The 13,925-nt window shown below is 41.1% G+C and overlaps 1 protein-coding gene across 5 annotated transcripts in view; it reads right to left on the minus strand.

Annotated features, from left to right (window-relative positions):
- TMEM168 (transmembrane protein 168) overlaps positions 1-11,912 on the minus strand; it is a 30,008-nt gene extending 18,096 nt beyond the window's left edge. Inside the window, exons 1-2 of one of the 5 annotated variants that reach the window (XM_082308672.1) lie at positions 11,798-11,859; positions 7,455-7,555 (exon numbers count right to left, since the gene is read on the minus strand). In XM_082308672.1, coding sequence (XP_082164798.1) covers positions 7,455-7,523 — 69 coding nt within the window. In that variant the 5' untranslated portion in view covers positions 7,524-7,555; positions 11,798-11,859. Of the gene's footprint in view, positions 1-6,288; positions 7,556-11,543; positions 11,586-11,797 lie in introns of those variants that run through there. The other 4 variants (XM_082308670.1, XM_082308673.1, XM_082308674.1 and 1 more) reach the window with 4 other exon arrangements.
- Positions 11,913-13,925: the final 2,013 nt, after the last annotated feature.

The raw sequence follows: 13,925 nt of genomic DNA on the forward strand, positions 1-13,925 counted from the left end.
AGTGGTGGCGACAGCAGCAAGGTGTGCTGCCACTGCGGACGTGAGCAGGCAACCTGACGTAGCCCTTGGGACAGGACTGGAGAGGTCAGAGCCAAGGAGGGCTGAGCACCTACGGCGGAGAGGAAGATGGGCAGCAAAAATAAACAGGATAGCGGGTGAGTTTGAGAAGAAATGATGAGCAGTGAGCAAGGGGGATTTAAGATCCAGCTTAAAAGATGATGAAATAGTGTGGAAAGAGAGAACAATGTTATTGCAAAAGAAACTGAACAGATGAGTCTATAAAGAAATAGCAAGGCACGGATATGCAAGTCAAATAGGCAAGGAGGGGAAAAAATGGCTGAGGAAAAGAAAGGGGGGAACTAAAGATGACCAGACAGACAGAGAGGGAAAAAAAAGCAGGAGTGGAATGGTTATTTGAGAAAGTATGGAGAGAGACCAGAGGGTGCAGCAGAGCTGCAGGGAGGGGCAGGGGGGGAATATTTAACTGGACAAGCAAAGGCTGAGGAGGACTGGATTAAAACTACAAGTCAGGAAGAAAAGCAGAGGAAAAGGAAGGAGAAAGACTGGATATAATTTGCATTCAAAACAGTTATTTAATCTGTGATGCTAACAAAAGTATGTGCAGGTAAATATAGAGGTTACTTAGATAACTTCTTACTATTCAGAAAATAATCTCGTTTTTAGAGAAGTTAAAAAAAGTCACCATCTTCAATTTTAAGGCATTGTAAACTGAGCTTTCAAGAAACACCAGCCAATCACGCCACAATAAAGAATACAAAATCACTAACTCTCCGCAAAACAAGAAAATACTCATACATAAACTAACTTTTCTTCCATTAATAATTTGAGTTCAATAGTACCGTCCATATAAGTACAAGTACCCATGAATATCATGAAGACTATTATTTTACTAACCCATAAAATTCACTAAAACCAAGAATAATGTACTGAAAGTAGTCTATTCCACTACTTTACCTGTCTCTGACATAGTTAATTTTTCTCTTGGTAATACTAAATACAGGTCTTCCAGGAATAATAATTCTCTTTGGCCAGTAATTCAGAAAAACTGTACTGTTATCTTGGCATAGAGCACTTAACAAAATCTGATTTTAAATTTCTGAGAAAAAGATTCCTCCAAACCTTTCCAAGATCTTTGCTTGCAAATTCCAAGACCTCCATCTGCAAATTTTTCATCATTTTACTGGCTTCTGAGAGAAGTAATGACTGAGTCATTTGCATGACTTCTGCTGGATCTTGTCCCATCCAAGGGCCTAATTATGGACAGGCATGTGAGCAATTGCTGGAATGAGTAAGTTGGGAGTTAGAGAGTCTATTGATCTGACTGAAATTACTCACAAAAATGTAAAAGCGGGTGCAGAACATTTCCTGCAGATTTTGCAAGGAAAATGTCAATGTATTTCCACTGACAAAGCAAAGTATCTCTCCTCACCAGCTAAAGCCGGGATTATTCTCAGAAGCAGACCATGTCCCAACTGAAAACATGCCCCACTGAAAAGCTGTTACTCCATTTCTGAATGCAACCAGCTTTAACAAATCACTTTTATGCTTCTCGTGCTTCCTGAGCTCATCCTCCAGCTTCAGACAGACCTGATAATTCTGCTCTTCAGATTTAAAGCTTGATCTGTTGGAGAGAGATTCTGCTTTCAGGGGCCACAGTTCTTCCCAAGCACATACCAAAGCATCAGAAACAGAGACTTTCAACCCTTGGCTTATTACAAGGGTTAAGCTCCCCTTAAAGAAAGGTCCTTGGTTAACAGGACTTCCAGCCTCAACAGTTCTGCATGAGTCAGAAAACCAGTGTGTGTGCAACAGCGAGTTAACTGACCTCACTTTAAAAGCCCTTCCACAAAAAGAGATTTGACATTTTTCTGGCAATTTTAATCAAATAGGATACTTCTAGCCATCAATTAGCAGACAACTGTCTCTTTAGGTATTGACCTTTCATATACTTGAGACTTATATGATGCATCGATATTATAGTTATTAAGAATGTTAAAAGGGCATATATAATGTGCCTGTAACAAACTTTTCCATGAAACAGAGCCCCTCCCCTCCACCACCTCATTTCTGGCTACAACCTAACACACACAGCTGAGCTAGACTTTTTATATGCTAGGGCTAATTATTTATAGTTGGCTGTTAGGAAGTACCTTTCCACGGCTTAGGTTTTTAGCCAATTCTGTTCATTATATAGGGGGTCAAATGGCAGACCATGAAGCAATTTCAAGCCACCTCTCTTATCAAATGCAGTATCATTAAACAAGCTTTCAGTACATCTTCAGAGTGAGGGAAGGTATAAATAAAAAATGCTTCACCTTCTAGGTGACACTTAACAGATTTCAAATATAATTAGCACTCACTAAAATGACAACATAAATCCCAAACCACAAGTTGCAAAGACTGAAAACTGTTAATCTTACATATATGAAAAATGTTTTAAACATTTTAAAAAGCTCAAGCCTATTTTCAGGAACTGGTGACTGAGGAATACTTGGCATTCCTAAGGATATAAGGAAAAAATACATTGAACGTTTAAGTAAAAAAAAAATCCATACTATAAGAATGCAAGAGTGGCTGTATTAAGGTGCACCAAAAGTCCATCTAGAAGATTGTCTTGTTTCCAAAGAGGCCAAATGTATGCCTAGGAAAGACTGTAAGGACAGACCAAGCACATATGTTTCCGGAGTACTCCAAGCACTGGTGGCTCAAGGACTTCCTGAGCCAGACACGGTTTCCGTATAGTACATAAACCTCAGTGAATTTGTTTCCATGAACGTGTCCAGCTTACTCCCGAGCCTCTGCAACTGCTCGGCACATGCAGCACGCCACAATACACAGCCCCAGAGCTACCTCAGTGCTGTATGAGGAACTATTCCCATCTGTCTGGCTCCAACCTGCTTCTTGCCAACTTGACTCCCCTCAACTTTTGCACTGGAACTGATCATTTATTGTCTTACTGTTTACCTTCTCCCACATCACACATGATATTTTATATGTTCATATTCTCACTTAGTTTTCTCTTTTCCTGACTGAAGCATCCTTGTTTATTCATTCCTTCCATGTAAACTGTTTCATGTCTATAATGAATTTCATTGCCCTTCTCTGAACTTTTGCTTGTTTTCTCACCTACACGATGGCAAGTAAGAATTGCACTGTTATTCAAAATATGGACGCTATGGATTTATACAGTGGCATAATGATACCTCCAGTCCTTCCCTAATAATTCCCAATATTTAATGTGCTTTTTTGACCACTAATAAACATGAACCTGATGTTTTCATGGAAAGGCACCTAACACAGCCCTAAGATCTCTTTCTACCAGATACTGATGTCACCAGATTTTTTTCTGCAGCAAAGTTTTCTTAAAAATAAAACCAAACAAAACCCTGAAATCCCAACCCACTAAGTATTTAGCAATAACTATTACTTTTTAAAGAGGAAAGGCAGAGAGCATTCTTTAACAGTCTGATTTGTCTCTTTAACTGTTACAATACATATAAATCACCATAAGGCAAGTACATATTCACTGGAGAAGCTTGTTTTCTGCATTACTGTTGAGCTTGTTAGACCTCCTGAAACAGCAGACTTGAAAATCCAGCAAAGGATTCTGAGGCCTTGAAATACCCCTACAAAGAAGAAAAAATACTAGTCTCCTTAAGACTCTAGAAAAAAACAAATGCCCTGCAAGAGGGTAAATTGTGTGCTTATGCATCATTGCTTTCTTACTTCTAATTATTTTGAAACCTGACACTATCCAGAAAAATACAGAAAAGGCCACAGTTTCCTGCAATCACTATAATAAACGATACATCCATTTATAAAATTATGTTCTGGCCAGGTCTGATAAAGTATTTCATTTTCTGACAACAGATGGAATAGGCACAGTGATCTGCAAGGCAAACATCACAACATCTTCTAAAGTAGAAATTATTTTAGTTGGAGACAACTGCATTCATAATCTTAAGCTAATTCATTACCATAAATACATGATGAAAGAAATATAAATATAGTAAAAGAAATGTAAATGTAATTATCTACTAAAAATAAATTATTATAAGAAAAAAATGGATTTCCTGACAAGCAGAAGTATTTGGTCTGATGCCTTTCGCTTTTGCCATTACAATTACTTCTCTTCCCACTGAATAGGCAAATACGCAACCTACCCAACAGAGGTGATGAGCAACAGCTTCTCTTATTTACACATAGGACCCTACAAACTGAAATTAGCCAATAACAAATATTAAGATTTTAGACGCATTGCCAGTTCGCTTCTTGTGAACAGTCACAAGTCATTCCACAATACAACCGCGCTTCTTCAGAATTAGAGAGGCCTGAAAATTACCAGACATGTAACAGTTGCAGTTATTTTGGGGCAGAGGACAGAGACAGAAAAAAATTACAATGAATTATCAATCAACGTGAAGGGAAAAAAGAAACAAGATGAGTATGAAGCCAATCCTCCTTGATTACGCAGACAGCTTGCAGTAATGAAGCTGTTCGAAAGGAAGCGCCTGTGTGCTTTGAACAGATGGCATGGGGAGAGGGAGCCCTTCCCCTGAAGGGCTACAGCAGGAGATCCGGCCCCGGTCTGGTGGTGAACTCCCTGCGGACAGGCTCCGGGTGCCACCAAAAGAAGCTGCCTCTCTCCAGTGACTATTTGGACAACTTATGCACTTGATTTGTTCTGACTGCTTTGTTAGGTGTAACTAGGTGGAGTGACTCCATCCAAGTAATTTTTAAACTATGTAATTATTAACTAATGTGTCTCAGCATGTTAAAGGAGGAGGGCAAGGAGAGAGAAATTAGTAAGACTACCTGATAGAGATGGTAAAAAAATGCTCTTACTGAATAACAGTCATCTAGCATACAAAAATTGAAGACTTGGATTTTGATAAAATCACACAAGTATGGAAGTTAGAAATAGTATTACGCTGATATTCCATCTTTATTGTTTCTTTCTCCCAAACCACTTCCCCATTTCTTTCGGTGCATTAGCACCTTCGCTTTCTGTAAATACATTTTGGGCATTTTTCTTCTCTACTTCTTTTTGGTTCTATTTCTTCCTTTTGTCCTTTCTGCAAGCCCACACACTATAGCTATGCATGCTGATATTTTTCCAAAGAAAGAGCAGAACTACCCAGGTTTGTCTGTTAACCTCTTCATGTGAAAAGAAAACCAAACCATGTGAAAAGAAAACCAAACAAAACAAAAAAAAAAACCAAACAAAAAACCCCCCAAAACCAAAACAAAAATATACAAAACCAAAACCAAATCAAACAAAAACAACAACACACAAAACCTCACAAAATGTCAATTTCCTTTTCCACCAAGTTCTTTAACACCTTTCATTCATGAGGTTATTTAATCTAAGAAAATCTGCAGGAAGGGACAGCAAATTGTTTTGGAAACACTGTAGAGACATTTCTGTAAACTAGATCTGCCATAAATAATATATAATTTTTATATATGTATCCCATACATATATGTAATGAATTGAAGAGACGCATGGGGACAAAAATGATCGTTATCTTTTTTTAGATCAACTTAGAAAATAGACACCGAACTCCCTTTTCACCCTGCTGCAACTGTGACAACACACACTGTACTTTAATTTGGGCACTGGACATTTTGAGAGAAATGTATGTTTTCTGCGAAAGAAAAGACAAAATCCTTAATTCAGAAATGGAAAGAAAAGTCAAAGAACGCTGTCTGATTTTAAGAACTGGTCTTTCAGAGGAGATATCCTGTGGCACATAACCAGATTTGAAAATAAGACACTTAGACCAGTTTATCAGCTGATCTCTAACTCCACATTAATGGTTAAATGCAAATAAAAATTTTTGAAAAATACATTCTTAAAACATGAATTTGCCTTGATTCAACTAAAATAGTCCATAGAAAAAGCCCTCCATATAGTGTGCATTACTAGGGTTCAACACTGATTTACTTTGAAAACAAATTTTATAGCACAATGAATTCAAAAGCAAAATAATTTCATAGGTCAGTAAACTTAAAATACTTTGCACGCTTTTGCCCTGGAAGCATTAACTCTTCCCATTCTGCCCACATAAGGAAGCTGGTGAGTTCCAGCTGCCTTAAGGCAGCAAAAAGTGTTAAAATTCGAAGAGCATGCTGGTGAAACCAAGTGTTCCAACATTGAATTGCTGAGCCAGAGAACACCATCAACCATCACAGGAATTTTAAGGAGTCAACAATTCTCAGGAGCATTCTCAAGAGGGAGATCAAGATAGAGAAGTTATTATTTACCTGCCAAGAAACGGCCCCCAAAACAGCAGTCGCGACAAGACTGAAAAATACTAGCTGTTCCGAAATTAAACAGAAGTGACGCATTCCTTTAGATGCCATAACTCTGTCAAGGCTGTTGTTATCTGCACGGTGGGTATAGTATACCTTGTGACAGTCATTTAGCTTTGTGTGAAATCCCCAAAGAGTTATAAAAAAAATCACATGACAAATCATCCAGAAAATTCCAAAAATAGAAAAACCAGGTATCACAAAATACCAGAGATCCAAATCACGTAGTTTAAAGGCTGCAAGAATGAAAAAGATTAGTTCAATGACTCCAACCGAGATGACAGAAAGCCTTCTGCAAATTTTACCACGGTACAAGTAGGGCTTCCATCGTTCAGTAACTGAAAGTCCACTGAAGTAAACGTCAAGAAGGGGATCTGAAATCAGGCAGCTGAAGAAACAGGCCAAGGCAAATGGGTTTGTGGGGATTTGCAGCGATGGAAAAAAGAGTAAGGATGCAATGGCTCCAAAAATTGCCAAATTTGGAATTGCCAAAAAAGACTTCATACGTAAGTCAATAATCAACATAGCCAATGCCATGACCAACAGAATAATACTCATAGATTTTTCTACCAGCATAGTTGTGCTGGCAATTGCAAATCCAACTAGCTCCAAAAATTCAACTGTTGTCAGCAGAGTCGGTCGATGATGAATACAACCACAAATCCTCTCAACCAAAGCGCATAATATCCTTAAAACAATGGCAGAAAGGAGCAAATACTTAGTAGCTTCTTCTTTCACATCCGTTTTGAAGGCAGAATTATTAAGAAAACAGAGAAGGCCAAGCAAAAAACCAAACCAAAGATTGGAGAGGCTCAGACTTGCTGTTTCCATTGAAAAATAGTAGTACAGTATGCTGGCAATTCCAAGAACAAAGAGCCCCAGAATAAATATTACCAAAATCAGTGCATCCGCCGTTTTCTCCCACCTGACATAAAGGCCCATGCAAATGGCAACCAGTAAGTTGATTCTGGCAAGATAGCCAAGGTATCTGACTGATGAGTGCATGTTCACTTCTCTGTTTGCTTCTTCTAGCCTTGTCATTGCTGCATAGAGACAATGACTAACGCAGTAACGCAGTGACCTACACATGTAAACTGCAGTTAGGGGGTTTTACCCACTTGACTGAAAATAAATATTTGGGTTTCATCCAACAAACACAATGCAATCGCCGCCTTCTGTAATATCATTTCAGTAACAGTGGTCCAGAATCACTGGAGTCCTGGAAGAAGAATTAAAAGAAGTGTTAGTGGCAAGTAATTCCTTTTAATCGTACACAGCATAAACATGACACACCCTTTCTCACCAAGGAATTTAACATCTAAATTAAAAAACACATAATAAAGATCAAGTAAGTGTGTTGTTAAAGGTCTTTCAAATTGGGGGCATTATTAAAAGCAATATAAAATGGGTTTTGCATAAATCTTATTTCACAATTTGAACGAGAGGAAAAGGTAAACCGAACCTGGCCTGTGCAGTTTTTCCACAAAAACCACCCATTAGGTGTCTATATTGGATATCTATGGGTATTCAAAATATTCCTATGATACCCATTACCTTCTAAAATATTTTAATATTGTTTTAAAACATTGTTTTACTTCACCGTTACATCTGGCAAGTTCTCACTTTATATTAAACCTTTTCAATACGCTTTGCAAGACTTCTTTTTAGTAGTCAGATAGCTACAGGATTTATAAAAATAATCATGATCAGTTAACGAGCTTAACCCACAGTAGATCATGAAAAAGGATATTAACATTATCTCCATTTCACAGAAGAGGAGTGGACACACAGATGTATCAACTGATCTGGCAACATTTTCAGAGACTTTTCTTAATGTACAATCAAAGCCTTAATTTTCACCCCTCCAAGCCACTTTTTTCCCCACGAAAACAAACAAAAAAAATGATCAGGATGAATATTATATTTAGTACCTAAGCTCCCCCTACTCAGGTCCATTTAACTGACAGGCTTTTCTTTTTAATATAATATAGGAACAGATAGTAATATTTTTAGGGGGAATTTTCTAAGAAAATGTGGCTAATGATCTCCAGTGAGATCCACCTACTATTTTACAGGATAAGCAGTCTTGAAACATGAGGATCACTGTAATCCTATTGGTGTTTAATCTTACTGAATTTACACATAAACAATACTATTAATTGCTATAATTGGAAACAAAAAAGTTATTGAGGAAATTCTATTTCCTTGAAAATCTGTACTTCACTGTATTTATATACTTTTCTACTTATCCCAGAGTTGTCAGAGGCATAGTCCAAAGCTCTCTAATTAAAGGCAAAAAAGTTTGTACTTTGAAGTCACAACCCTGTTCTGTAGGCAAAATGTGTTATAAGTGACAAATTGATAAGAATTACTCAGAGAACAAGCTTTTTGTGAAACTACACGTAAAGAGAACCACATGTACTTCTGATTTTTGATCCTTTTGTGCCTAGAAATTCTAAACCAGGAGCCACTAAACAAATAAAACAGACCCTATACCTCCAGAGAGAAAAAGGCAGGAAACAACAGGTGGATCACAAGAAAATACAGAAACAAGAAAATCAGCATCAGTATTTTTTTGTCTCTAATTTTCTTAAGAAGTATCCCCAGAACAACCAGTCGCCCAAATTCCCTTAGTTAAAACTTAATGAAATCCTATGTAGTATTTACATTTATGTATAACTTTTGTTTTTAAAGTTATTAACGAAAAGTTTATTGAAGAGTATGATTATACAGATTATGGGCAGAATCCCCAAGAAGTAAGAAGACTCATACATAGCATCTGTCATTTTGGAAGTAATTACCTAATCGCCCATCTTGCAGAGACTTCTGAAGAGTTAATAGTATGAGAGAGCAGCCAATGTGTCAAGAAGACTCAGAGCTAGATTATCGCTTACTGCTTTCATTTATAATGCTGGGGGAAGTAAGAAAGGACACCTTGACTGAAACTCAAAACTTAGACTTTATTCTCTCTTGATTTTTAAATTATCATTTTTTTAAACCAGTGAACAACAAAAGAAAAAGTGAATTGACCGATTTGCCCATAAGCTTTGGCTGATTTGAAGACTGACATCCAGTATAAAACCAGCTTAAGTAATTGGTGTAGAGACAAACTAGGCCTAAGAAATCCTATTGTTTAAATTACTAAAGTTTGATAACATGTATTTTCAAATTATGTTAAATACCTAACAACATTGCAGATACTACTTTGGAAAGAACTGTTCATTAAAAATCTGTTTAATTGAAACAGAATACATACCATATACTTAAAGCAAATAGTTATTACATGATGCCGTTGCAAGTTAAAGTTCTTTGGCTTTCAACTATGCATTTTCATAGTACTCATTATCATTACTGTTTTAGACATATAAACTTAATTCTGAGTTGCCTGGATGCTTAAGATCTCACAATATTTCTCCCCTCACTTGGTAATATACTTAGCGTTCCCCTCAACCTTTCATTTGTTTTCTACTGCATGTAGCTGACACAGCCCAAAGTTAGCTATCGTATTCCAGGTTACAATATATCAGGTATCATAGCACTGGCCGCAGTCTCACTGTTTCCTGTACTACAATCAACATTTGCTTTATGGACAACTTGAGCCATTTATTTCAGCTCCTACACATGCCCTCCCCCCCACAATTATCTCTCGTTCAAACCATGAATAGAATCATAGAATCGTTCAGGTTGGAAAAGACCTCTAAGATCATCGAGTACAGACGAATGATTTCACATCTCCTTCCAACCCACAGCACTGATGCGTGACTACTGCTACGCTGAAGGACATGTGCCACCCCGTCCTGTTATCTTGGTTCCTGAGCCTTTCTGGAACCCCTCCAAGTCAAGGGGCTAACACTGTACGTACTCGCTTGGACACCAGCCTCACGGAAGTCAGCAGGCTGGCTCACACGCAAAAGGCGGAAGCTCCCGCCTAACACCTGGCTTAAAATCTTACTACTGTCGCAAAATTATTTTCCAGTGGGATTGTTACACTAGCAAGCTCCTTTGCAGGCAGGCAGCCACTCTGACAGAAAACTACTCTTGACTGGTTCAGCTCGCGCCAAGCAGAGTTTTGCTGCCACCACATCGTGAGAAACACGAAAGAGAAGCTCCTCTGCTGCTGCCCCACGTGCTGTGCCGAGCGCCGGGGCCGGGGAACACGCCTGCTCCTGCTGGGAAGACACAAAGTCTGCTCGACCACAAAGTATTTGCAAAATGACAGCTCGGACTGTGAATGCAACCTCCTCTTCCTGATCTTCTAGCCAGTTAGCAAAAAGGTGTACTACCAAACCACACTGTTAACCATTAGTCTTTTTTCTAACCAAAACACATGGTCAACTTTTTGAGGAAAAGGCAGCATTTTCATGATTAACGTATCCCATCACGCAGATGTTACCAAATAAACATAACACAGCAATTCAGACAATTTTCATGAGAAATTTCAGTATCTGATTTATTCTTCAAATTCTTTATTCTCAACATAGCTATTTGTTACTCAGTTCTGTTAAGACTTTGACTGTTTGGACAAAGACCGCTCAAAGTCAGGGTGGGGGGGTGTTGTGTTTGTTTGTTTTTTAAACTAATGGCCTTAAAGTTTCAGGTTGCAACATCTGAGTTACATATCTGAGCAAATCACACTTAGATCCAAAACAAACATAATATGTACACCCAGAAATATCCGTCAACTTTTGCCAACGCAATTTTAAGCAAAACCTGGAGTCTAACTATAGATTTGGACACTAAGCTATCCAAGAGCTTTCCCATACGTAAAGGAACAGCATTCCCAAAGTAGTTTTTAACATAGTTTGTCTAAGAAAGCAGAAAAAAGAACCAAATCCCAAAGATGGTTCGGTAGTTTAACTGCAGTTGATTTGAAGTCCACGTGAGGCCTAGCTAAAATACTGGAGGCGCTTTCCTTCAGCTTTATTCTTCCAGTGCAGTGCATATTTTTTTCAAAAAGCAACTTTATGACACTTGTTTTTAAACAAAAAGTCGTATTTAGCTAACGCATGAATACAGTAGGCTCAAACCTCAGATGAACGACTCTGCTAGTTTTCGGACGCTACCAGCGCGCCCACACTACGGACGCCGGTGCCAGCCGGCCGAAGCGCTGCCGCTGGGCTGGCCCGGCCAGGGGAGTTTCGCGGAGGCTCTTGGCCCCGCGGAGCGGGCGCTGCCAGCTGCGGCTCCGCCGGGGCAAGGCCGCTTACCACAAGCCGCCGCCGCCGCGGGAAGCTGCTCTGTGCAGGCGGCCCCCGCCCCGCCAAGGCCCGGGCCTGCCCGGGGAGGCCGCGTCCCCCCCGGGGCTGCCCGCCAGGCTCCCCTCGCCACCGCCTCGCCGCGGTGACGGGGCCCTGCTCCACGCACAGGGCGCCGGGGCGAGCCCCGCCCGAGCCCCGGGAGGCCGCGGGCCCCGCCGTGCCCCCCGCCCGCGGGCGGCGGCCCGGCCCCGTCCCGCACTCACCTCCACAGGCGTCCCGGAAACTTCCCTCCCACCGCGCAGCGCCGCCGCCATGTTGAGGCTGAGCGAGGCGTCCCGGCTACGGGCCGCGCCAAGGCTCAAACGCCGTCGCGGCCACCCGGGCGGCGAGGCCCGGGACGCCGCCGGAGCTCAGCTCGCCGCGGCGGCCAGGCCGGGCCCGCGCCTGCCCCGGGCGGCAGGGCGCTCGGTGGGACCGTGCCTGCGCTCAGGCGGCGCCGGTCAGACCGGGGGCAGCTGCCGGCGGCAGGGAGAAGGGGGGCCGCCCCCCAGCCCTAGGGTAACCTGTGCTGGAAGGATGCAAAAAGTCCTTGCCTTAGCGGGAACAGGAGTTTTCTTAACAGAAACACTTATTGCTATATTGGGGTGGAATGGAAATACCCAGGGCAACATGGCCCGGCCCCTGAGGCTGAACCCTGCACTGAGGAGTGTGGTCCACGGCCTGTAAGAAGGTGAGAGCGGTGCTGGTGTTGGGGCCTGCCTGTGCCAGGCCTCGGCCTGGGCTGCACGGCTCCAGCTGCCTGAGCCCAGAGCAACATTTTCTCGTAGGAAGAGTCACCGACATCTCTCCTGGTGTCGATGGGCCGGAGTGGGCTTGTAACAGCATTCCCATCGGCACCCTCCAGCCCCGCAGCTGGCTCGCTCTCGGGGAACGCAGCAGCATCTAGGCGACAGGCAAGAATGAAAGTGCATTCTCCCCTCCACACACACAAAAACGCGAGGTTAATAGGCTGGAAGAATGAAAAAAAAAAAAAAAAAAAACAACAAACCTCTAAACACTGTCAACTGGTGCTTAGGACACAGAAGCAGGAAAGCTGTGTTTCAATCAGGACTGCAAGACAGACTGAAGACTCCCTAGCCTTTCCCATCATTTGCCAGTAGGAGCCTTCTGGGGGAGATGACTCTGATCCTGGACTGACTCCTGCTTCCCAAACAAAACCTGTCACCACCCTAGCATTATACAGAAGGCACGCTTCCTTCACGATCAGTGTTTCGCAACACTTTGTGTTGGAAATGTATGTTTTGAATTGGCCCTCGCAGGCAGGTGAGCAAGAGTGGGAAGTTTCTGGATCTCAATAGCTCCGTTGCTTAGGCAAAACAAGGGTAGTTTGAGTAAGTTTAGACAGCTGCTGCACAGGGGCTTTTTGAACTGCAAGAGGGCTGGCCCATTGCGGATTTATGTCCTTTGTTCCTTTAATCCCTTCATCAGAACCAGCGCCTTCGCCAAGAAGCACTAGTGCTGACCAGCGGCAGCTGGATACTCGAGCATCTAAACTTTGACAGTCTCTCTTTCCTGCCTCAGTTATTCAGACAACTGATTCACAAGAACCTCGTTCTCCAAAATCCTTACCCATCTTCAAATTTTAAATAAAACTAGCCATCAGGCCTCAAAGTTACATGGGGTTAAAAAAAAAAAAAAAAAAGCTAAGAGGTTTTGCGTTTACAAGCAGAACAGTAGAAATCTCAGTTGCTTAGTAAATGTCATTTGCTTCAGATGCTTTACCAGCATCATGGACAACACAGTTGTTACTATATCCATCTAACTGTGATTTAGGAATACTGTTCAAGCAACTATTTGTTGAACTTCTTGGAGAATATTCTACTTAAATAAAAAAACAGTGAAGTTTCTGTGCAACTTTGTGAAATGCAACCCTTCTAAAAAATCTTCCTGCTGTTCTACAGGTACAAAACAATGAATTGAGGAAAATTAAGGAAAACAGGAGCAAAAAACCTGAATATATACATACCTCAAGTGCAAGGAATCAAAGTTATGCTGCTGATTCATGGAGATACAATTAAAAAGACTTAGAACGATCACACTTTTGAAGGCAAGTCAGCAAGTCTCCCTGAAGAAGAAAAGGACAGAAATATTCTGCAGGAAGCAATACTGAAAACAGCTGTGAAATCACATTTTCTGATCTTCACTGTCAAGTAAGAGACCAGAATATACCAGCTAGGCTCTGCAGTGCTAGGGACACACTTCAGTTCTGCTGAAATCTAATTTTCTTAGAATCTGGATCTGAGTAGGAGCCTTACATTTTCAGTTCTTTGTGTTTCTTTTCCCATTTTCAGCTTTTCCCAACACCTCCACTACTCAGAATCACCATGTAGA

The sequence above is a fragment of the Platalea leucorodia genome, assembly GCF_965183815.1.
Source record: "Platalea leucorodia genome assembly, chromosome: 4".
In the NCBI taxonomy this organism is placed as follows: Eukaryota; Metazoa; Chordata; class Aves; order Pelecaniformes; family Threskiornithidae; genus Platalea; species Platalea leucorodia.